The sequence below is a fragment of the Eumetopias jubatus genome, unplaced genomic scaffold (assembly GCF_037043125.1).
Source record: "Eumetopias jubatus isolate StellerSeaLion01/CBP00866 unplaced genomic scaffold, mEumJub1_p1.0 scaffold_14, whole genome shotgun sequence".
Classification (NCBI taxonomy): domain Eukaryota; kingdom Metazoa; phylum Chordata; class Mammalia; order Carnivora; family Otariidae; genus Eumetopias; species Eumetopias jubatus.
In genome coordinates this window covers 66,548,610-66,574,787 of record NW_028274820.1, presented here as the reverse complement: position 1 = coordinate 66,574,787, position 26,178 = coordinate 66,548,610, and the positions used below count along the sequence as shown (strand labels likewise).

The following is a 26,178-nucleotide window of genomic DNA, read 5'->3' as shown; positions in this document are numbered from 1 at the left end:
GATTTTCTTGACCATAACTAAATTATCTCTCAAGGCAGTTTGGAAAGAGGAGTTTCAAACTGTTCTGAGCAATGGCAACATGATTAGAATAATGTATAGTCTCCTCATGTGACTTTCATGGGATAACACTCATTTGGATATGTATTTGGAATGGTGGCTCGGTAAAATTGTTTTATTACTTTATAGTCACACGTCTAATATTCACAAGCCAGAACATGGAGTGTTTTCCTCCACTGGAATGTTTCTGGGATATTCTCTTTCCACAATGATCAGAGATGATATGAACCACAGTAATACCAAAATATGGCACTTTTTCATGTATGGTACATTGATCGACTCTTGAGATTATCCCTATATTTTAACATTTTTCTCCCCAAACTTTTCTCTTTGGTCTCATAGTAAGTAATCCCTCCTTTTTCTTTTTCCCCCAAAACATTTTCAGCATTTTATCAGACTTTGTTAGCAAAGTAGAGGACTTGCAATCATCTACCTCTTTTTATGAAAACATTTTATTTTGAAATATAGCACACATATAGAACACTGCACAAAACAAATGTTTTGTATACTTAGTACCCTATTACTAGTAAGTACTGATAAATGAACTGTTATTTGACATACATTCTTAAACTACCATCAAGTCAAAATGAGAACTTTTCTAACCATTCTAGAAGCCCTCTATGTGCCCTGCCCCAATTATAAATCCCCTGCACTGGCATAAAGCAGAAATAACTATCTGGACTATGGTAATTTCTCCTAGCTTTCCTTTATAGTTTCATCACTTAAGTTTCTATTTTTATCTACAGATTTCCCGTATATCTTCCTGGTGTTATTTCCAAGAAATTTATTTTTTAAGAATTCAGGTCATTGAACATGTGAGGGTTCTGTGTTCTAGATTTTGCTCTTTGAATCCTCATGGTGTAGCTTTATGTCTTCCTTTGCATTCTTTATTTATAATACAATTGATCTTTGAACAGTACAGGGAGGGGGTTAGGGACATTACACTCCCATGCTGTTGAAAATCCACTTATAATTTTTGATTGCCCTAAAACTTCTGATAACTAACATTGACAGAAGCCTTGTTGATAACATAAAAATTGACTAACAGTGTATTTTGCATATTATATGTATTATGTACTGTATTCTTAAAGTAACCACTAGAGGAAAGAGAATGTTATTAAGGAATTCATAAGGAAGAGAAAATACATTTACAGTACTGTATTTATCAAAAAAAAATCCATGTATAAGTTGATCTATGCAGTTCAGAACCATGTTGTTCAAGGGTCAACTGTATATTAATAATTGGACCTAAAACTTATACAGGTTTGATCCCTTGGCAAGTCTATAGTATTGTTCTTTCAACAGGAGGCACATAATATCTGGTGCCTCTCTTTTTATGATGGCAGCCATCAGTGCTTAGTGCCAGATCCATTCATTAAATAGGAATTACAAAATGGTGATATATCAATCCTTCACTTACAATTCATATAGGAAAATAAAGTACATGTCTAAATAAAGAAGTTGGGAGGAGGTAGAAAAATATTTGAAGAAATGATGGCCAAAAATTTTCCAAATTTGATGAAAATTATTAACCAAGATATGAAGACTTTTATTGAATTCCTGTACAAGAAACTAAGAGAAAGCTATGATAAGGCACATTATGATCAAATTGCTCAAAATTAGTGATAAAGAGAAAATCCTAAGAACAACCAGAGAAATAAGACATATTAAATATCGAACAGAGGGTAAGGTAAGGATTTTTCATAAGAAAAAATGCAAGCAATAATACAGTCAAACAACATCTTTATAAAATAGGGGCGCCTGGGTGGCTCAGTCATTAAGCGTCTGCCTTCGGCTCAGGTCATGATCCCAGGGTCCTGGGATCGAGCCCCACATTGGGCTCCCTGCTCAGTGGGAAGCTGCTTCTCCCTCTCCCACTCCCCCTACTTGTGTTCCCTCTCTCACTGTGTCTCTCTCTGTCAAATAAATAAATGAATCTTTTAAAAAAGAAAAAATATGGTGCATCTACAGTTCTATACCCAGCAAACATATCTTTCAAAAATGAAGGCAAAATTAAGACTTTATGACCAGCACATTTTCATTAAAATAAATGTTAAAGGAGGTCCTTCAGATGGAAGGAATAAAATATTAGATGTCATTCTGGTTCTACACAAGTGAAGGGCACTGAAAATGAAAGATAAAGGTAAATATGTAAGGTTTTCCTGCCATTTTTAACAACATGGATGGCCCTTGAGGGCATCATGCTATGTAAAATAAGAAAGACAAATACTATCTTTCCATTTGTGTCTTTAGTTTCTTTCAGCAGTGTTTGGTAGTTCATTGTATTAAGTCTTTAATGATTTGAAAGACTTAATTTATTCTTAATACTTTATTCTTTTTGAGGCTATTCTAAATGGGAGTGTTTTCTTAGTTTCCTTTTCAGAGTGTTGTTAGTGTGTAGAAATGCAGCATATTTTTGTATGTTGATTTTGTATCCTGTTACCTTACAGAATTTTTAAATTCTAACTGTGTGTGTAATCTTTAGTGTTTTTACATAGAAGATCACATTATCTGCAAACAAATAATTTCACATCTTCCTTTACATTTTTTATGCCTTTTATTTATTTTTCTTGCTTAGTTGCTGTAGCTAGGACTTCTAGTGCTATATGAATAGAAATCATGAAAGTTGGCATCCTTGCCTTGTTCCTCATCTTAGAGTAAAGGCTTACACTTTTTCACCATTTAGTATGATGTTAACTGTGGGATTTTCAAATATTACCCTTAATATGTTAAGGTAATTTCCCTCTATTCCTACTTTGTTGAGAGTTTTTATCATGATAGGATGTTGAATTTTATCAAATGCTTTCCTGCATCTATTGAGATGATCTTGTGATTTTCAATTCCTCATTCTGTTAATGTAGCATGTTACATTAATTGATTTGCATATGTTGAACCATCCTAGTTGTGAGATAAATCTCACTTAATCATGGTGTATGATCCTTTTAATGTGTGCTGTTAAATCTGGTTTGCTTGTATTTTGTTAAGAATTTTTACATTTATGTTCATCAGGGCTATAGTCTATAGGTTAGTTTTCTTGTAGTATCCTTGTCTGGCTTTGGTATCAGGGTCATGCTGGCCTCATGAACTATGTTTGGAAATGTTCTCTCCTCCTAAGTTTTTTGGAACACTTTGAGAAGGGGCGACATTAATTTTTCTTTAAATGTCTGGTAGAGTTCACCAGCAAACCATCTGGTCCTGGTCTTCTCTTTGTTGGGAGTTTTTTTGATGATTTGTTCAATCTCCTTACTAGTTATATATATGGTCAGAGTATCTGTTTCTTTATGATTCTGTCTTGGTAGGTTGTATGCTTCTTGGAGTCTGTCTTCTATGTAATCCAGTTTTTAGCATCTAGTTATTCGTAATAGTCTCTTATAATCTATTTTGTTTGGGTTTAGTTGTTTCAGATGGGAGAGTATGTGTGGTTCCTTTTATATTAACTTGACCAGAAGCAGAAATTCCATTCTGATTGATTTTAATAATTTATTTTTGAGGTGAAATATTATGTTTCTAAGAATAAGAAATATACAAAAAGTTATATTTAGAAAATGTTACTCTCTCCCATTTCTTCTTACTCCATTCTCTCTATCCTTCTTTTTACCTTGCTACATTTCTTGTAAGATATCTCATTGGTTTTCTGGTTTGCCCATTTAGTTTTTTTTTTTTTTTTGACTAATAAATATTGCATATTTTTAAAATTATATCTCCTCTTATTTACATGAAAGGTAGCATACTATAGGTAGTTTTCTGCACTTTGGTTTTTCTTTTTTTTTTTTAAGATTTTATTTATTTATTTCTTTGACAGAGAGAGAGAGCACAAGCAGTTGGAGTAGCAGGTAGAGGGAAAAGGAGAAACAGGCTCCCCGCTGAGCAAGGAGCCCAATGTGGGGCTCGATCCCAGGACCCTGGGATCATGACCTGAGCCGAAGGCAGTTGCTTAACCAACTGAGCCACCCAGGCGGCCCTGCACTTTGGTTTATCAGCCTATTGTAGATATCTTGTAACAACCTATCCTGGATATCATTCCATATAATTTCATAGAGATCTTCTTCATTCTTTTTATAGTTTCATAACACTGCACTGTGCATTTTCCATAGGTAATTCAACTACTGTCCAATGTCTTGGCATCTAGGTTGTTTCTATATTTTGTATTTACAGTGTTGCTGTGTATAATCTGGTACATTTATATTTTCCTGTTGCTGGAATTTCAGGAATCCTGGCTCACCTTGCACTAACTAATGTTGCAAAATTCCACTCAAAATCTAAGTAATACACAGACCTAAGATTTCAGTTTCTCATAGGAAGCTTTTTTTTTTTACCCCAAACTTGAGAACAAACAAATACTTTACCACCTTCTAGTAATGGTAGGAGGAGTATTCCTAGTAATTGAGTGTCTGTCAGTTCAGGCTGCTATAGTAAAAATACTATAGACTGGATAGCTTACACAGAAATTTATTTTTCACAATTCTAGAGGCTGGGAAGTCCATGATCAGGGTGCCAGCCAATTTGGTTCTTGGTGAGGGCTCTTTTCTTGATTTGCAGACAGTTACCTTCACTATATCCTTACATAGTGAAGAGAGAGACAGCTCTCCCATATCTCTTCTTATAACAGCACAAGTCCCATTGATGAGGGCTCCACCCTCATGGTTTAATTACCTCCCAAAGGTTTCACCTTCCCATATGTCACATTGAGGATTAGAATTTCAACACATATGTTTGGTGGGGAACATAAACATTTAGTTGATAGCACTGAAGGGTATGGTTTTGGAGGACCCCAGCTTTATGCCTATCTCAAGTCCACTTTCTTACCTTCCATAGTCCCAAGTCCTTTTCTACTTTTGATGCAAGCCCATAGTTAAAACTTTATTCTGTAGTTCTCCTTTAAGACTGCCCTAGATTCTCTCCTAATTGTTTCAGTTTTTTTAAGTCATCTGCTTTTCTCTGGCACCTGGAAAATTCATTTTCTTTCTTATAAGTTCACTTAGACATATTTTAAACATTTTTAAATATTTTATGTAGGGATTCAGAGAGGAAGGGTTTTCATGTTAATTTAGACCACTGATTTTGCTGGGTGACTTACATATACCCTTGCATGCACACACCTCCCACATACCATCCACACCCTCAGAGGAGTGGCTTGCACTAGACGTCCCAAGTAACTCAGTGAGGAATTAACTTGATTCTAGAAGCAACTTTTTGGCACACAAAGCATTTAGCTCTCACTACAAGGAAATTTGCCAGGTCCAAATTTTGAAAAATCAACAATTAAGAAGGAAAATGGGTGGTTACAGCCAAGATGGAAGTGGGTGACAGTGTAATTTTTGAAGTGTATCATTCATATAAAATGTCAATTTTATTTAATTGTTTCATTTTATATCATGTGCATTTTAGGTGATAATTCTAAAGAGAAATAAAATTCAAAGATTGGGAGTGTCTGAACTCAACTTTTGGGTAAGTTTCAACATTTTTAACCATTTCTTCAAACTCTTTATTTCTATAAACTGAATACAGACAATATACTTTAAAAATTGAATGACTTATGGTCAATAAATCTTATCAATACCTACTCACATAGGGTGAGAAATAGCCCTTAGCAACATCTACAAGTCTTACCAAGAAATGAGTTCATTTATTTCAGCACTCTGCTCATGACTCTCTTTACTTCTCATCTTGCTGTACCCTTACTGCCTTGCTTTCTAAATTTTGAGTTTCTCTCTTTGGATTTACTAACCTTCTCCTCAAAATAACTCAGTCTGTAGTCCTGACCCCACTTTCCCTTTTTCTTTTCTCTTCATCTGTCATCTATCTGTTCTTCTGCTTCCCACTTTAGACTATTATTTTTGTCTCTGTACCATTTCCCTACAGTTTCCCAGCCCCTTATTTCATCTCAGCCACTACGTAATCTATTTGACTTCTTCCCAAATATGCAAACGGATGGCCCATGTTACCTCTATATTTGTGTGTTTTGTTTCCAAGTTAAATAAGTATATTATTAGATAGGCACTGCAATTACTAATTCTCATAATATTGGATAGATGACATTCCTTGTTTTTCTCTTGGTCTTTAATGTAGATGTATACCTGTTAAAAAATAAAACCTATATTGAAGAGCTATGTGATTACATATGATATATTAATAGGGTAAAACTGAGAGGTTATGGTAAGATCAGGTAGATTTCTATTCAGAATGCAAAAGAAGGAAATGGACAGAGTTGCCAGTTACTCACTGCTGGAGGCTTTTTCCCATCCCTAATGATGAAAATATAGGGATATTTGGGTACTTGAATTATTAGATGACATGCCCTTCTAATACATGATCTATTTACTTCAGAAAAATTGGCAATTTTTAAAAGATTAAACCAAGAAATCAATGGAGAATTCAAAGATCTTCATTTAATAACTGAACTCAAAAGAAAGTCAGAATTTCCATTACAAACTATTGAAAAATGGAAACAAATAGAACAGTGTCCATGGACATTTAGGGAATTGTGTCAGAGCTGCACTAAGAAGATGTATTAAGTATTGTCTTAAGTATTTACAATTCAGACTGGAAAGAGTAAAAAATCAAGCTTTCAACTCAAGAATTTCAAAGAAACAAAAATCCAAGGAGAAAAAAGTTGAGATATAATTAATGTTCCACTTACATTTATATTTTGAAGTTGATATAATTGATATTGTCAGTCTTGTGCAAAAGGGAGAAACAAATCATGTTAGTCATCTAGACAATGCAAAGGATATTTTGCCTTTTTATGGCTTTTTTTTTCATAAAAGAAAGGAAAAGCAAAGATGTTTTGTGAACTAACACTTTTTTTTATAACCCCCTCCCCCAAACCTTTTTTAATCCAAGTAATTCTTTCATGTCTGTGGAATAAAAATTATATTGCGTATCTTACTCTGTATGGTATTTAGAAACCAAAGATCTGAGTGCTGAGTGTTCTCATTGCTACCACAGTGTCCTTGCTTCTAGACCCATACATTTAGATACATATACACACATACATCTAAATATTTGTCTCATTGAAAGTCCACAAGGAGAGGTAAAAGAGAGTGGGGCTGAAAAAATGTTGAATAAGTAATGGCTGAAGACTTCCCAAATTTGGTAAAAGACATAAATCTACAGAGTCAAGAAACTGAGTGAATCCCAAGTAGGATAAACCCAACAAAATCCATGCCAGGACACATCATAAATAAATTTCTGAAAACTAAAAACAAAAAAAAAATCTTAAAATCAGGCAGAGAGAAATAATGTGTTACCTATAAGGCAAAACTGATTTGGATTATGGTAACCTTCTCATCTGAAACTGTGGAGCCAGAAGAAGATTGCATCACGTTTGTCAAACGCTGAAAGAATTGTCAACCACAAATTACACGTCCAGTGAAAGTGTCTTTTAGGAGTGTAGGGGAAATAAAAGACATTCTCAGATGAAAGAAAACTAAAAAAATTTGTTGCTAGCAGAGCAACCCTTAAAGAATAGTTAATGGAAGTTCTTGAGCAGAAGGTAGATGACCAGAAGAAATCTTAGAACATTAGGAAGAAATAAAAAACAAAATAAAGGTTACATAAAGAAGTAAATATAATAAACTCTTCTTGAGTATTTCCTTTCATGTGTTTTCTCTCGGTTTATTTTGTTACTCTGTAGCTAGATGTTTGAATCAAATTTTAACTTATTTTTTCTCTCATTTTTATTGATATGAGTTCTTAAGGCCATGGATTTTCTTCTGATCATTGTTTAAATGACTTTCTTCATTTCTAATATGTACTTTTCATTATCATATTTTAAAAAACTTTGTTTCTCTTTCACTTAAGACTTGTTTAATAGAAACTTTAGGGCTTCTAATTTCCAAGAGGAAGGGCTTTTTGGTTTTCTGACTTTGTTATTCATTTCTAGTTTTATTACCTCATGATGACAGAGGGTTGTTTGTAATATTTTTAGTTTATGTAACTCCTAGATGCTTTCTCTCTGACCTAATGATCATTTTTTTTCGGTGAGTATTTTATGTTTGCTTGAGATGAAAGTGTATCCTTTATTAATGGGACATGTTTTGATAAATTTATCAACAAGATTTATTTTCAACTGTTCTGGTCTTTTATAGCTATATGTATTATTTGCCCACTGACCTATCTTGTATTGAAAAAGTATATTTAAGTCTTTAGGTATTAGTGTGTTTCTATTTCTCCTTGTATGTCTAGTAACTTCTGCTTTATAAAGATGGTTGCAGTGCATAGATGTTCATACTTACTATATTTTCTTCATGAATTGTATCTCTTAATGTCAAAATATGTTTAATATCTAATGTTTGTTGGTGTGAACCTTAGTGATGACAGGATTATAAACTATGACTCCTTATTTGCTTTGGTCACTCTTGTCTTTGTCACCTTTTTGAATCTGTTTCAATACCTCTTCTCTGCACAGCACATGGCAGGTCTTGCTTTGTGAGAATTTAAAGACTTTTATTAATGTCATAAATGTTACGTATATTTTTATTGTATTTACTCTTTCTCTACATATTTCATTACATGGTTCTCTTTTATTTTTAACTTTCTTTCTATATTCAGGAAGGTTGTTTCCTCAATTATTTCATGCTTGAAACTGGTTTTCTATAATCTTTATACCTGAATGACAGATGGGCTAGATCTAAAGTTCCTGGTTCCCACTTTCTCGAGTGTCTTGAAAATTCTTCTACACCGTTGATGTGCTTTTATGTTTCTTTTAACATGTATGATACAAACCAGATTCTCTTGCCCTTCTAAATTATGTGGCCTTTGTGCCTAGAATTGTTAAGGAATTTTTCTTCATTTTTAAGTTTTACTAGGCTATGTCTTGAGGTAATTTACCATACTGGTCAGTTTCCTCAGTACATGGTAAGTCCTTTCCAAATGTAAATTCAGGTCTTTTATGTCTAGGAAGTTTTCTTGGATTGTAGTTTTTCTTTTTCAGGCACTCTAATTATAAATATGTTGCCTGTCTTCTGTTTCTACCACTTTCTCTGATTCTTTAACTACCTTCTTTAATCTCATTTTTATTCTTCTGGGGTTTTTGTTGTTGTTGTTTCTGTCTTCAGTGCTCTTTTGAATTTTTATTTGAATTTCTTCTCCTTTAGTTACCTTGAGATTATCTTCATTTTTCAATGGTTTTCTCCTTTTCTTTAATTTATTTTCTGTATTTAACAAGCACTCTCAATCTTTTTTCTGGTTTTGTCCATTTCTGGTCTTAGTTTTAAATTTTTTTTGGTGTTTTTTAATCTCTGAATGCTTATTTGAGCTTACTTAATTCAACTTTTACTTCTGCATTGTAGGTTTTTTCTGCTTTGTGAGATTTTTATTCATTAGAGCAGAGATCATCAGCTGAAATGTTTGACTCATTTATTTTAACTTATAGAAGGTATATTGTAGGTATTATAGACATCTTTCATCTAATTATTTTGTGGTTAGAGCAGATGTTTTCTAATCCAGGTGCAACCTCTTTTGTCAATGTAACAAGATGTGGTTTTATCAATTAATAATAATTTCCTTCATTCATCTTTCAGTGACAGTAAGTAGTAATTGTTTGTTTTTTGTTTGGTCCTCATTTATTTTTCTGGATACTTAATTTTTCTTTCTTATTTCCTTTTTCACACATTCTCCTAGAGAGTTTCTCTCTTTTTTCTTTTCTCTTCCTCTCTTTCCAGAAGTAATACCTTTTGGGGATCAGAATTTTTTATACTGAACCCTTGAAGTCCCTGCTCTATAGCCCATTCTCCAGTCTTCTCACACATAAGGTGGACTTTCTTTTTCTAGAGTTATTTCAGCTCAGTTTGGGACCCCTCATTTCCCTCTCCCCTCTTCCACATGGTTTTGAGACTCCCCACATTCTCTACAAAGGCTTAGATCAGGACTTGAGGTTTAACTTTGCTGTATGTGTTGTTTCTTTCTATTTACAGGTAACTTGAAGTTTGTACTGTTACCTGTTTTTTTATATTTGTGGTTGCATTGTTCTACTTGTTGGATAAGTATGGAGAGATTTGGATTTAGGCCACTATAATTTTCCTCAGGTTATCTAGAAGTCCACATTTGTGTTCTTTCTAATCAAGGTTAACCAAAAAAGAAATAAAAGACAAACAGAAACCCCCATGTAAGTTTTAGTTTCTATTTCTCTCTTTAAAATGAAAGTTTAAGGGGCGCCTGGGTGGCTCAGTTGGTTAAGCGACTGCCTTCGGCTCAGGTCATGATCCTGGAGTCCCGGGATCGAGTCCCGCATCGGGCTCCCTGCTCAGCGGGGAGTCTGCTTCTCCCTCTGACCCTCTTCCCTCTCGTGCTTTCTCTCTCTCATTCTCTCTCTCTCAAATAAATAAATAAAAATCTTAAAAAAAAAAGAAAAAGAACCAGAGGAAGAGATTTAAAAAAAAAAATGAAAGTTTAAGTTTTCAATTTTCCTTTCTTGAAGAGGGATTTATATAATTTTATTTCCAAAAGAATGGTAGAAGAATTTTTTATAATTTAATTATACTTTTTGATAAAAGGACTTTTCAGCTAGGAAATAATATTTGGAAACAAGCATATAGCTCCTTTTTTCACAGAAATTGAAAAGAAATAACTTTTAAAAAATTCCTTTAAAATTTGTAGAACTCTAGTGTTATATATTTTATAACAGTGTCATCTCTTTCAGTTCTTTGCCTTTAAACAAAATTTTCTAAAGGAATATCCTTTTTTAGACTTCATCATTAATATTCTTTACATGATTAAAATTTTCCTGTACCATTTGTTGATATAATTGAATATTTTAACTGGGTAATTTTTAATTTTTATATTATAATTTTATTTTCTAGCTGATTCAAGTTTGTGCTTGGTTGTGTGGAACAATTATTTTGAAATTTCTGACATCTAAAATCTTAGGTGTTTCAGATCATGTAAGTACTTTCTAGTTAAAGCATAAAAATTCCTGCAAATATGTAGCTAGATGAAAACTTTGAAACCATCTATTTTTTAGAGATTAATTGCCTTCTTCAAAGTCCTAAGGGGTAATTACTGGCTGAGTCAATAATAAAACTGTGCAGTTCAATGATCTTTTCAATCCCCTAAGAAAAAACTGTCAATGAATGCTGACTTAGCCATCCAGGAAAAATACTAATAATATCTTAAGTAGTTTTATGTTTGTATTTCAGTTAAAATACAAATAGGGGCATCTGGTTGGCTCAGTCAGTAGAGTGTGCGACTCTTTTTGGGGTTGTGGGTTCAAGCCCCATGTTGGGTGTGTAAATTACTTTAAAATCTTAAAAAATATTTGTTTAAAATAATAAGTTATTTATTTATTGCAAGTGTTAATATATAAGCAGGCTGTGCTCAGCTTTGAAGTATAAAACTCACAGTCTCAATGTAGTTTTATATATGTATAATTACAGACTAAAATTAAGATGTGACTTGATATTTTTAAAACTTGTAAAAGGGAATTGGGAGATGTTAAAAGTTCTCTATCTTTTCATCTTCTGGAAAATATATGGACCTATCCCTCATGTGTGGTGTGTGTTTGTTTTAAAGCCAATGTCTTACCGAATAGCCTTTGTCTAAGCAGAAGTCCCTACTTAGCTAATCAGTTCAGGGGAACAGAAAAAAGTGCAGGAATTTATTTTTGATTTTTGACACTTACTGTTTGGATAGAAGTGCACATGAATGTATCATACAATAACCTACTCTGAAATGTACTTCATGTAGGACTATCCAATTGGGACCCTGTCTAATGCTGAAATTTCTTCACCTTTAACAAGGGATTATGATACTCTCTGAAAGGTCAAGTGCTTTCACTCTCCAGGAGAATTGAGCTTACATACATGTGGAGGTTAAATAAAATTACAAAATGTAAGGATTTATTCACCATTTATTGCTAGCTCTGCATGGTGATTCCTTAGGTTTATTTGTTGCTGTTCTCTGGTATGTCTGACACATTTTCCTTTTTTCTTTCCCTTTTTGTTCTTAACTTTGCATTCTGTAGGGGCTGTACATTTTACGGTAAACTTTATTGAAGTCTTCTAAGTCATTTATTTATCTGTTAATTTGGTCTGTGCTTTTCTTTTCTGCCTTGCTTCACATTGTCACCCAATTGATTACAAATCTTACACACACACACACACACACACACACACACACACACATCCCTTTGATGTACTCTTAGGTGACTTCCTATATGTAACAGTTATGAGAAAGACTTGAAATGAAAGTGGTTTGGTTAAATTATTATCAATCATCAGGCCTCGTCCAAATTAGAAAAATAAAGTCTAAATTATCCTTGCTACTGGTAGATAAGGGGAACCGTAAATAAATGAAAACCACAGGCAGTTGTTAGGTTTGATATAAAATAATTTTTGTTCCTGCAAAATAATTTGAATTAAGGTTTACATACCAAATATTTTCTTTTTTTGGCCTTCTGAGAATGCAGTGGAAAAATAACTATCTCACTGACATTAGGTAGTAAATATTCAGTAGAAAATAAGTGTTCTACATTGAGTTTTGTTGGTGCTACTTATTTCAAAGGCCTTGGAGATCAAGTAACTAAACCAAAGTAGTGTGCGTAGTTGTAATTCTTATGATGAGTAGCTCTTATGTTTAATGGCTTGAATGTATGTCTGAAAAATTCAACAAGCAACAAAAATTGGAATCTGTGTATGAGGCTTTGTGAAAATGACAACATATAGAAAATTTATTCATGATTTGCAATGTGTAGTGAAAGGGTTAACATGAGACTATTTCCTTCTTAATAAATGATGATTATAAAATCTCATGATTAACTGCATGGTGGTTTCTGCCCAGTGAGTGTTGATTTTAGCTCACTCTTTATATTATCATCTTTATTTTTTCTGACCTCTTTCTTCTTTTCTTTTGATATTTCTCTTTGTTTTCAGTTTTCTTCATAATTCAGTGAATAGCAATGTATAGCTCACTGATTTTTCTTTAAATTTTCTTTGAGGGGCATTTATGTACCTTGGATTATCTCCTTTGTAGACTTTACTAATATAACCAATTATTATTAACCATAATTCTTAGTGTAATTTTAATTTGTTTTACTTTATTGTCTTCCCAGATTCGCCTGAGTGACCTTATAGCAGCCAGAATCCTAAGGTATACAGATTTTGATACCTTAATTTACACCTGTGCTCCTGAATTTGACTTCATGGAAAAAGCGGTATGAATATTTTTTTTTTTTCGTTCTCTACAGGTATGATGGTTTTTTGCTCTTGAGTTTTCCTTTTAATCTGAAACTCACAATTTTTGTTCAGAGACCCCCAACTTTATCATTTTTTTACTATAACTTTTATTAGTCATACAGCATTCCTCACCTGTTTTTTTATGTGTAAAATCAATAAACAGTGACCTCTATCTTAAAGAGTTATTGATGATGATTAAATGAGATAATCCAGGAACAGTGCTGAAAATACTATTTGATCCACAGTGAATTACTGTTATTACAATTCAATTACTTTTATTTTTTTTAAAAGATTTTTTAATTTATTCATTTGAGAGAACAGAGCGAGCCAGAGCATGTGCAGGGGGCAGGTCAGAGGGAGAGGGAGAAACAGACTCTCACTGAGCGTGGAGCCCATGTGGGGCTTGATCCCAGGACTCTGGGATCATGACTGGAGCTGAAGGCAGACGCTTAACTAACTGAACCACCCAGGTGCCCCATACAGTTCAATTACTTTTAATAATCTAGGTCACTTAGAGGTATGGGACTGCTCAGGAAAAATAAATCCAAATTCTTGTTTTGGTTTTCAGAAACTTTAGTTTTATTTCACTTAACACTCCAAATGTTGTAAAAAATTTTAACAAGATGTTGCCAAGAAAGGTATACTACTACTAAGCATATGTTATTCTCTTATCTATCCAACCAGTCATACGTTCACTCAAAAACTATTATGACTACTATTTATTTATCTGTGAGGCAGTTTGCTGTAGGACTGGCTACAAAGAGGAAAATGTCTCTGTTCCTGCCTTCAGAAGTACTTAATTTAGTGACATGCTAAAGCACTCCAACCACAATAATGGGTCTTGAGAATTATTTAGCTGCTGATGCCGTTTTATTGCTTACTCATATTTACAGTAATTACATTGACTGGGTTTCTTCCTTGTTTTTTCTAGTTTCACCAAGGAAAATAATGGAATTTTGCAGCCCAGGAAATGATAATGTAGGGTCTGGGGTTCAGTAAACATAAAATTTAAGAATTAATACTATGTAAATAACAGAAAGATAAAACCAAAAGAAAGGAAAAAATAATAAACATAGCTTATTTTTGGTTTAATGGCTTTTACTGTTAAAATCTTTGGTACATGTGTATAACTTTTTATAATTTTCATTCTTGTATTAGAAGATGAAGGTTGATAAATATATATAATCTTAATGACAAAAACATTTTTACCTTTAAGAAATTTCATTGTGATAGTCAATTTGACATAGATTTTTACTCATTTAATGTAAAATTTAATAATAAATGGCTATTGAAATAATTTGCTTTATTTCAGACTCCATTGAGATACACGAAGACATTATTGCTTCCAGTTGTTATGATGATTACTTATTTTATCTTTAAAAAGGTATTTTAAAAATATTTTATCATTTGCTTTTGGGTTCAAGATAAGGACTAAAGTGGATTAATGCTAATAGCTCGGAATTCCATTTTATATTTAGGATGATCCCATACCCCCTAAAAAAAATTTCTTATTCAGATCTCTCTTTATTTAGTATTACATGGGTTTTTTAGAAAGCCTCAGCAGAAAGGATATTCTTTATTCTTTCCAAAGAAATTTATCAGTTACCCGCTATGTACCATGAACTACATTCACAGTGTTAGTCCACTGGGGCAAATAAAACAGGCCTGCTCCTATCTTGGAACTTATAGTCTCAGTGGGTGTGCAGGGGAATTAAGCAAATAATCAGACAAACGACTAAAGAATTAAAATTGTCATAGGTGTTGTGAAAGGAAAACAACAGTTTGGTATCTTCTAAATATAAAGGACATTCGAGGAAGTCTTGATCCATTTTAAGACATGCACAGGAGAAATCTGTATAGATATTCTTTAAAACATTGTCTGTATATTCACTATTTTCTCAATGAAAGAAAGCATTATTATGAGAGAAAGAATAACGTTCTAAAATACCTCTGGCAGGTTTTCTTGGTCTGGGAGTGGTGTATCTGAAAGCCTAGCTAAAGAAACTGGGTCTTAGTTTTTAGCATTTTTGAACCATCTTTATATTGTTTAAGTCAGTATGTATTTATTTTATACCTTCAAGTAGATAACAATAACATTTCTCTACTACTCTACCAGGTGTGATCCTGTTGAAACTAGTTTTCTTTATTTAAAGTCAAGTTGCATATCTTCTCTGTACAGTTCCAGCTCCCACATTTCTCATTCCTGTGTTTGCACATAAAATGTGAAAAATTTATGAGTGAGGAAGGCATCTGCCTCTACATCTCTGTGGTTTTCCCCTTGATCCAGTTCCCTAGGGACCACTTGGAAAGAGGATAGAGGTAGTAAGAAGGAATGGGTCAACTACACCCAGTGTCCCCTAGGCTCCACCTAGCTCTCCACTAGCCTCTTTCTGTTCTATCATGACAAAAGGTGCTATTCTTTAAGGCTCCACTTAGAGGAGCTAATGCAGGAATTAACTCTTCAGTGGGGAGATAGTGAACATGGGAGAAGATGATAGCTAGATCTACTATTACTATTTTTTTTTAATTAAGATCCACGACTCATAAACATAGTACTAGCCCCCAAACACACCACAGCTCAAACCATGCGTATGCATTAACAGGCATTTTTGTGCATTTGCTGCCTGTGTACACACATGTGTGCACACAGACATGTCCCCATCCCTGCAGCTATTAAAGCTTAACACCTTTCCGTCTCTATATAAACCCCTTCTCTTCTTTGTCCCATTGTGGCTTATTTTTTTTTTACCTCAAGAATACTTCTGATGTTCATTTACTTTTTCACTTGTGTGAAATCGCTTCTGGGAAGAAAGAAGAAAAGCATATTGAATGATTTTTCTGTGAAATTACTGAATCTTAAACTCCTATAAGTGCATATATTCTATTAACTGAACCCCTAAATAGGCTTTTTGCTTGCCTAAGTGATCAGAATCTCATGTGTGTCACTTGAAACATCATCCATAAAAAATGCTCTTGAATGAATGAGAGAAATTAAAAATTCTTTTTTTTGAGAAATTAAAAATTCTAAACTTAGATTTCATTTTAAAATTCAAGTTTCACTATGTATTTTTCATTGTTTATCTCTAAGTTATAAACCACATATTGTGCACAGTATAAAACTTGAAGTTCGCTGTAAATGTTTTACTGTACCTTCAAGTTGCCTAGGATTGAAGGTAAAGACTCTTTGGCCCAGTTAAGCCCCCACATTCCCCTTCACTCCTCCCTTTGTCCCTCTCTCACCATCATGTGGTACATTGTGGTAAGTGCTCTTTGGCCTTCTGTAGGGGTTATTTCTGGCTGAGATAAATCAGAGAAGAAGATATGCCAGAGCTAATTTTATAATAATCAGAAACTTCAGTGAAGCAGGAATATAAATGGCGTGGGTGGGAGGAGGGGGTGGGTGGGGCGCGGGAGAGTTGGGGGGGGAAGGAGAGAGAGATTACTACTTTGCTTGGAAGGTTAAGATAAAATAGTCTCTGAAAGTACATGGAAGAAGCTGCCTCCTTGGTGGAAACCAATTCCCCACTTTCAGCCCACTTCCCTCCCAGTAAAATATAAACTTCAACTCTAATAAGGAGTTGCCCACATGTAAGAGCTTAGAATTTTAGAATTGAAATGGACCTTAAAGATTAAAGAGGGCACATATTGAATGGAGCACTGGTATTATATGCAAACAATGAATCATGGAACACTACATCAAAAACTAATAATATAATATATGGTGATTAACATAACAAAATAAAAAAAATTATACAAAAAAAAGATTTACCCCAATACCCTTTTCTTTCTTTCTTTTCTTTCTTTCTTTTTTCTTTCTCTTTCTTTCTTTCTTTTTCTTTCTTTCTTTCTTTCTTTCTTTCTTTCTTTCTTTCTTTCTTTCTTTCTTTCTTTCTTTCTTTCTTTTTCTTTCTTTTTCTTTCTTTTCTTTTTCTTTCTTTCTTTCTTTCTTTCTTTTTTCTTTCTTTCTCTTTCTCTTTCTTTCTTTCTTTCTTTCTTTCTTTCTTTCTTTTTTTTCTTTTTCTTTTTTTTTTTTTAATAAAAGAGGAATTTAGAACTTCAAGAAAATATTTGCCTGAGGCAGAGATGGGATTAAACTGTTACTGAGGACTCACTTTAACAATAAAAACATTTCTGGGCGCCTGGGTGGCTCAGTTGGTTAAGCAACTGCCTTCGGCTCAGGTCATGATCCTGGAGTCCCGGGATCGAGTCCCACATCGGGCTCCCTGCTGAGCAGGGAATCTGCTTCTCCCTCTGAACCTCTTCCCTCTCGTGCTCTCTATCTCTCATTCTCTCTCTCTCAAATAAATAAATAAAATCTTTAAAAAAAAGAATCCATAAACTTAAAAAAAAACAATAAAAACATTTCTTTCTAGTGAGGGTGTTTATGTTAATGAATCAGAGCATGTTAAATGTCACATAATTCCTTAGAAAAGCTTAATTTATTCTATTCACAGGTTTATCGTGATATTTTATGTGTCTTATCTGCAAACACTTATCTAAGGTAATTATATCATAATTGTTTTTAAATCATACTGTATTCAGTTATTAAATAACTACTGTAATAGCAAATGAATGTATATTAAACCAGCATTTTGATTAAGAAAGGAGACATGAACCAATCTTAGGTGTTCTCTTTAAAAAAAAAAGAATGTATTATTCTTAGATATCTCTTTTATGTTTTTGGACTTGTTTTGGAGATATTTCTATTTGACTTAACTCAAAGTTCAAGTGAATTTAGTTTAATTTTAATATATGACTAGAATTTAAAGTCCATAAACAGAAGTAAGCTAAAGTTTTGCTTTGGCAATTCCTTTTTTCAAATTTCAAAGAAAATAAAATTTTTCTGTGTATTCATGATACAGTTTTTCTGCCATTTTTGTTAAAACCATTTGCTGTATCACATTTTTTGGTGGTTTAAGTGAAGTCACTAACTTCACTGGCACAAATTATGTGAGAAAAACATAAATCACACATTGCTACAGGACTTGAGAGATTGTGAAGAAAACTTCCTTATGAGGAAAATCTTAAATTACATTTTATACTTGTAGATATATGATTAAATTTGATGTATTAATGAAGTTTATTTTTTAGGACAGTTTCAGATTTACAGAATAATTGTGAAGATAGTACAGAGAGATTCCATGAGCCCCGTACTCCATGCTTGTATTTTCAGTAAACAGTTTCATATGGTTGTCAGAAGGACTTAATAGAACTTTATGGTTGAAATGGTTAAATCTTATTTGTTGAAATCCAAATCAAAGGGCTTAATAGACCCACTCTACTTTGTTCTGGTCAGATGGAGCCCAGAGGAAAATGCCTTGACATTGTAAAAAGAGTGTTTTAGAGCTCTGAGAACTATTCACATAAGGAATGCACGAAGGCACCTGGGATATTTAACTGAATAATAGAAGATTGAGAAGTACATGACAGCTGTCTTCAAATATTTGAGAGGGTACAGTGTAGAAGAGGACAGACTCAAGGGGACCAAAGGGTGGAAGATATTTAGCTCAAAATAAGGAGGTGATTACATTCCTAAAAGTGATAGCCTTGTGTGTGTGTGTGTGTGTAGAGCAGTTTTTTAAATTACAAAATAATACATGCATATAGTAATGCATACAGATGAAATAATATTTCAAGAAAAGAGGGAGTGTTTCTGTCCCTTAGATCTACTCCTCACTGGTGCTGATTGTAAATGGTTTGTATGTATCATTCTAGAAAACATTTCCAAAAACACAATATTTTTATAAAAAAATAGAATCAGTATTATTATGTAACTTTTTATTCTTATTTAATAGCGTATCTTGGGTGTCTGCCTAGATCTTCCTCATACTTTGTAGTGGTCTCCACATTTTATTGTTCATCATAATGAGTGATTACCAAGTACTTAGCCATTCCCACAGCAATGGGTGTTAAGATTATATTTATCTTTTTGTCATAACAGCCAGTGCTAAGAGTAATGAACATATCTGTACATATTTCTTTGCATACTTATTTTAATGTTCAAAATATTTGAAATGGGACTGCTAGGTCATAATATGAATATTTATAATTTGATAAATACTGAGAACTTATGCTGAGTTTGTGAACACCAGTATTATCAAACTTTTAACATTTTCTTTCTGACAGATTAAAAAAAAGGAACTCATTTTATCAGTCTTTTTTTTTTATTTTTTTTATTGTTATGTTAATCACCATATATTACATCATTAGTTTTTGGTGCAGTGTTCCATGATTCATTGTTTGTTCATAACACCCAGCGCTCCATGCAGAACGTGCCCTCCTCAATACCCATCACCAGGCTAACCCATCCCCCTACCCCCCTCCCCTCTAGAACCCTCAGTTTGTTTTTCAGAGTCCATCATCTCTCATGGTTCGTCTCCCCCTCTGACATACTCCCCTTTTCTTCCTCTCCTGTTATCTTCTTCTTTTTCTTTCTTCTTAAAATATGTTGCGTTATTTGTTTCAGAAGTACAGATCTGTGATTCAACAGTCTTGCACAATTCACAGCGCTCACCATAGCACATACCCTCCCCAATGTCTATCACCCAGCCACCCCATCCCTCCCACCCCCAACCACTCCAGTAACACTCAGTTTCTTTCCTGAGATTAAGAATTCCTCATATCAGTGAGGTCATGTGATACATGTCTTTCTCTGATTGACTTATTTCGCACAGCATAACACCCTCCAGTTCCATCCACGTCGTTGCAAATGGCAAGATCTCCTTCCTTTTGATGGCTGCATAATATTCCATTGTGTATATATACCACATCTTCTTTATCCATTCATCTGTCGATGGGCATCTTGGCTCTTTCCACAGTTTGGCTATGGTGGACATTGCTGCTATAAACATTGGGGTACACGTACCCCTTCGGGTCCCTACATTTGTATCTTTGTGGTAAATACCCAGTAGTGCAATTGCTGGATCGAACGGTAGCTCTAATTTCAACTGTTTGAGGAACCTCCATACTGTTTTCCAGAGGGGTTGCACCAGCTTGCATTCCCACCAACAGTGTAGGAGGGTTCCCCTTTCTCCACATCCCCGCCAACATCTGTCGTTCCCTGATTTGTTAATTTTAGCCATTCTGACTGGTGTGAGGTGTTATCTCATTGAGGTTTTGATTTGGATTTCCCTGATGCCGAGCGATGTTGAGCACTTTTTCATGTGCCTGTTGGCCATTTGGATGTCTTCTTTGGAGAAATGTCTGTTCATGTCTTCTGCCCATTTCTTGATTGGATTATTTGTTCTTTGGGTGTTGAGTTTGATAAGTTCTTTATAGATTTTGGATACTAGCCCTTTATCTGATATGTCATTTGCAAATATTTTCTCCCATTCTGTCGGTTGTCTTTTGGTTTTGTGGACTGTTTCTTTTGCTGTGCAAAAGCTTTTTATCTTGATGAAATCCCAATAGTTCATTTTTGCCCTGGCTTCCCGTGCCTTTGGTGATGTTTCTAGGAAGAAGTTGCTGCGGCTAAGGTCGAAAAGGTTGCTACCTGTGTTCTCCTTTAGGATTTGGATGGACTCCTGTCTCACGTTTAGGTCTCTCAACCATTTGGAGTCTATTTTTGTGTGTGGTGTAAGGAAATGGTCCAGTTTCATTCTTCTGCATGTGGCTGTCCAATTTTCCCAACACCATTTGTTGAAGAGACTGTCTCTTTTCCATTGGACATTCTTTCCTGCTTTGTCAAAGATGAGTTGACCATAGAGTTGAGGGCCCATTTCTGGGCTCTCGATTCTGTTCCATTGATCTATGTGTCTGTTTTTGTGCCAGTACCATACTGTCTTGATGATGACAGCTTTGTAATAGAGCTGGAAGTCCGGAATTGTGATGCCGCCAGCTTTGCTTTTCTTTTTCAGTATTCCTCTGGCTATTCGGGGTCTCTTCTGGTTCCATACAAATTTTAGGATTATTTGTTCCATTTCTTTGAAAAAAGTGGATGGTATTTTGATGGGGATTGCATTGAATGTGTAGATTGCTCTAGGTAGCATTGACATCTTCACAATGTTGATTCTCCCAATCCATGAGCATGGAACGTTTTTCCATTTCTTTGTGTCTTCTTCAATTTCTTTCATGAGTATTTTATAGTTTTCTGAGTACAGATCCTTTGCCTCTTTGGTTAGATTTATTCCTAGGTATCTAATGGTTTTGGGTGCAATTGTAAATGGGATCGACTCCTTGATTTGTCTCTCTTCTGTCTTGTTGTTGGTGTATAGGAATGCCACTGATTTCTGTGCATTGATTTTATATCCTGCTACTTTACTGAATTCCTGTATGAGTTCTAGCAGTTTTGGGGTGGAGTCTTTTGGGTTTTCCACATACAGTATCATATCATCTGCAAAGAGTGAGAGTTTGACTTCCTCTTTGCCGATTTGGGTGCCTTTGATTTCTTTTTGTTGTCTAATTGCTGTGGCTAGGACTTCTAATACTATGTTGAATAGCAGTGGTGAGAGTGGACATCCCTGCCGCGTTCCTGACCTTAGGGGAAAAGCTCTCAGCCTTTCCCCATTGAGAATGATATTCGCTGTAGGTTTTTCATAGATGGCTTTTATGATATTGAGGTATGTACCCTCTATCCCTATACTCTGAAGAGTTTTGATCAAGAAAGGATGCTGTACTTTGTCAAATGCTTTTTCTGCATCTATTGAGAGGATCATATGATTCTTGTTCTTTCTTTTGTTAATGTATTGTATCACGTTGATTGATTTGCGGATGTTGAACCAGCCTTGCCGCCCAGGGATAAATCCCACTTGGTCGTGGTGAATAATCCTTTTAATGTACTGTTGGATCCTATTGGCTAGTATTTTGGTGAGAATTTTTGCATCCATGTTCATCAAGGATATTGGTCTGTAATTCTCTTTTTTGATGGGGTCTTTGTCTGGTTTGGGGATCAAGGTAATGCTGGCCTCATAAAATGAGTTTGGAAGTTTCCCTTCCATTTCTATTTTTTGGAACAGTTTCAGGAGAATAGGTATTAATTCTTCTTGAAAGGTCTGATAGAATTCCCCTGGGAAGCCATCTGGCCCTGGGCTTTTGTTTCTTGGGAGATTTTTGATGACTGTTTCAATTTCCTTAGTGGTTATAGGTCTGTTCAGGTTTTCTATTTCTTCCTGGTTCAATTTTGGTAGTTGATACATCTCTAGGAATGCACCCATTTCTTCCAGGTTATCTAATTTGCTGGCATAGAGTTGCTCATAATATGTTCTCATAATTGTTTGTATTTCTTTGGTGTTGGTTGTGATCTCTCCTCTTTCATTCATGATTTTGTTGATTTGGGTCATTTCTCTTTTCTTTTTGATCAGTCTGGCCAGGGGTTTATCAATCTTGTTAATTCTTTCAAAGAACCAGCTCCTAGTTTCGTTGATCTGTTCTACTGTTCTTTTGGTTTCTAGTTCATTGATTTCTGCTCTGATCTTTATGATTTCTCTTCTCCTGCTGGGTTTAGGCTTTCTTTGCTGTTCTTTCTCCAGCTCCTTTAGGTGTAGGGTTAGGTTGTGTATTTGAGACCTTTCTTGTTTCTTGAGAAAGGCTTGTATTGCTATATACTTTCCTCTTGGGACTGCCTTTGCTGTATCCCAAAGATTTTGAACAGTTGTGTTTTCATTTTCTTTGGTTTCCATGAATTTTTTTAATTCTTCTTTAATTTCTTGGTTGACCCATTCATTCTTTAGTAGGATGCTCTTTAGCCTCCATGTATTTGAGTTCTTTCCGACTTTCCTCTTGTGGTTGAGTTCTAGTTTCAAAGCATTGTGGTCTGAAAATATGCAGGGAATGATCCCAATCTTTTGGTACCGATTGAGACCTGATTTGTGACCTAGGATGTGATCAATTCTGGAGAATGTTCCATGGGCACTAGAGAAGAATGTGTATTCCTTTGCTTTGGGATGGAATGTTCTGAATATGTCTGTGAAGTCCATTTGGTCCAGTGTGTCATTTAAAGTCTTTATTTCCTTGTTGATCTTTTGCTTAGATGATCTGTCCATTTCAGTCAGAGGGGTGTTAAAGTCCCCCACTATTATTGTATTGTTGTCAATGTGTTTCTTTGCTTTTGTTATTAATTGCCTTATATAATTGGCTGCTCCCATGTTCGGGGCATAGATATTTACAATTGTTAGATCTTCTTGTTGGATAGACCCTTTAAGTAGGATATAGTGTCCTTCCTCATCTCTTATTACAGTCTTTGTTTTAAAATCTAGTTTGTCTGATATAAGGATTGCCACCCCAGCTTTCTTTTGGTGTCCATTAGCATGGTAAATGGTTTTCCACCCCCTCACTTTCAATGTGGGGGTGTCTTTGGGTCTAAAATGAGTCTCTTGCAGACAGCATATGGATGGGTCTTCTTTTTAATCCAATCTGATAGCCTGTGTCTTTTGATTGGGGCATTTAGCCCATTTACATTCAGGGTAACTATTGAAAGGTATGAATTTAGTGCCATTGTATTACCTGTAAGGTGACTGTTAACTGTCTGTTGTCTGTGTTCGTTTCTGCTCTTTGCTGCTTTTAGGTTCTCTCTTTGCTTAGAGGACCCCTCTCAATATTTCTTGGAGGGCTGGTTTCGTGTTTGCAAATTCCTTTAGTTTTTGTTTGTCCTGGAGCTTTTTATCTCTCCTTCTATTTTCAATGATAGCCTAGCTGGATATAGTAATCTTGGCTGCATATTTTTCTCGTTTAGTGCTCTGAAGATATCTTGCCAGTCCTTTCTGGCCTGCCAGGTCTCTGTGGATAGGTCTGTTGCCAACCTAATGTTTCTACCATTGTAGGTTACATATCTCTTCTCCCGAGCTGCTTTCAGGATTTTCTCTTTGTCTCTGAGACTCGTAAGTTTTACTATTAGATGTCAGGGTGTTGACCTATTATTATTGATTTTGAGAGGGGTTCTCTGTGCCTCCTGGATTTTAATGCCTGTTTCCTTCCTCACATTAGGGAAGTTCTCTGCTATAATTTGCTCCAATATACCTTCTGCCCCTCTCTCTCTCTTCTTCTTCTGGGATCCCAATTATTCTAATGTTGTTTCGTGTTATCATATCACTTATCTCTCGAATTCTGCCCTCGTGATCCTGTAGTTGTTTCTCTCTCTTTTTCTCAGCCTCTTTATTTTCCATCATTTGGTCTTCTATATCGCTGATTCTCTCTTCTGCCTCATTTATCCTAGCATTTAGTGCCCCCATTTTTGATTGCACCTCATCAATAGCCTTTTTGATTTCGATTTGGTTAGATTTTAGTTCTTTTATTTCTCCAGAAAGGGTTTCTCTAATAACTTCCACGCTTTTTTCAAGCCCAGCTAGTATCTTTAAAGTCATGATTCTGAACTCTAGGTCCGACATCGTACTAATGTCCGTATTGAGTAGGTCCCTGGCTGACGGTACTACCTCTTGTTCTTTTTGCTGAGGTGATTTCTTTCGTCTTGTCATTTTGTCCAGAGGAGAATAGATGAATGAGAGAACAAAATGCTAACAGGTTTACAACGTCCCCAGCAAATATACTGTATACAAATCAGAAAAGACCTGAAACCAGGGGAAAAGAAAGGGAAAGAACGAAAAAAGAAAGAGAAAAAGAAAAAAAAAAGATAACAACAAAAACAAAACAATACAAAAAAGGCAGAATATGATCAAATATGATCAGGCTAGTGCATAGATCAGTGCCACACACTAGATTTTGGGCGTATTTTGGTCTGTTAGAAAAAAGTGCCTCCTAAAATTTTAAAGGAAGAAAGACATATATGTACAAAAGGGTTGATACAATGAAGGGATGGAAGATGACTGTAAAGATGAAAATTATAAAAGATTTTATAAAAGGACTTGGTAAGATAAGTTGTTTGAAAAAAGAAGATTTAAGAAAAAAAAAAAAGGAAAAAGGGAGAGAATGTGATCAGGCAGGAGACTAGAACAAAGCCATACACTAGTGATTTAGGGTATATTTTGATCTGTTAGAAGAAACTGTACCTCAAAATTTTAAAGAGAGAACAACTTATATATATATGCCAAAAATAAGGGTAACTACTATGAAGGGATAAAATATGACTCTAAAAATGAAAAATAAAAAATGTTTTTTTTTTTTTTAGAAAGGGATTTATAAGATGTTGGTTGAAAAAGGGAAAAAGAAAAATAAAAAAACAGTCAACAAAAATTAACTTTGATGAAATAATGAATCATGGTAAAAAAAAAAAAAAAAAAAGCCGTGAATCTATGTGCAGTATTCCCCTAGCGCCGGAGTTCTCCTATTCTCCTTGATCGATCAACTTGGTCTTGGCTTGCTGGCTGTTTGTGTTGATCTTCTGGGGGAAGGGCCTGTTGCTGTGGTTTCCAAATGTCTTTGCCGGAGGCGGAATTGCCCCGCCCTTGTCGGTCCGGGCTAAGGAAGCTGCTCCGGTTTGCTCTCAGGAGCTTTTGTTCCCTGCAAGCTCTCGGTACAGCTTTGGAGGACCAGGGCAGAAATGGTGGCCTCCCAATCTCCACTCGGAGGAGCTGAGAACTCGGGGCCCTGCTCCTCAGTGTGCCCCCAGAGAAAAGCAGTCACTTCCGTGTCCCCGGTCTCGGGCCGCACTCCATGCTCACCCGGCCTGTGATCGAGCATTGCTATCTCTGGCACCCGACCCCGCGCGGAGTCTCCAAACCCAGCAGATCCCTGCAGTGCGTTCCCGCACCGCTCCTCCCCGGGAAGGAAGGGGAGTCTCCCCGGATCTGCTGCTTGTTGGGTCCCTGCTGGGGGAGCCGTGCCCCGACTGGGCCGCAGATCACAGTTTATGGCAACCCCGAGCTGAGAGCCCGCGACTCTGCTCCGTATCTGCAGCCGGCTTCCCTGCTCTGATACCTGGGAGCTCTGGCGCACTCAGGCACCCCCGGTCTCTCTGTGACCCCAAGGGTCCTGAGACCACACTGTCCCGGGAGGATTCCACCCCCCGCTTAGCCACTGCAGCGACGTCCCTCCGCCGAGCCAACTTCTAAAAGGTCCG

At 35.4% G+C, this 26,178-nt stretch overlaps 1 protein-coding gene across 1 annotated transcript in view; it reads left to right on the top strand.

Annotated features, from left to right (window-relative positions):
* Positions 1–26,178, top strand: part of DPY19L2 (dpy-19 like 2) — a 96,700-nt gene that overhangs the window by 44,633 nt on the left and 25,889 nt on the right. The window contains exons 12-16 of the mRNA XM_028093899.2: positions 5,446–5,505; positions 10,860–10,940; positions 13,106–13,207; positions 14,542–14,613; positions 17,684–17,730. Of these exons, the coding sequence (XP_027949700.2) occupies positions 5,446–5,505; positions 10,860–10,940; positions 13,106–13,207; positions 14,542–14,613; positions 17,684–17,730 (362 nt within the window). The remainder of the gene's footprint in view (positions 1–5,445; positions 5,506–10,859; positions 10,941–13,105; positions 13,208–14,541; positions 14,614–17,683; positions 17,731–26,178) is intronic.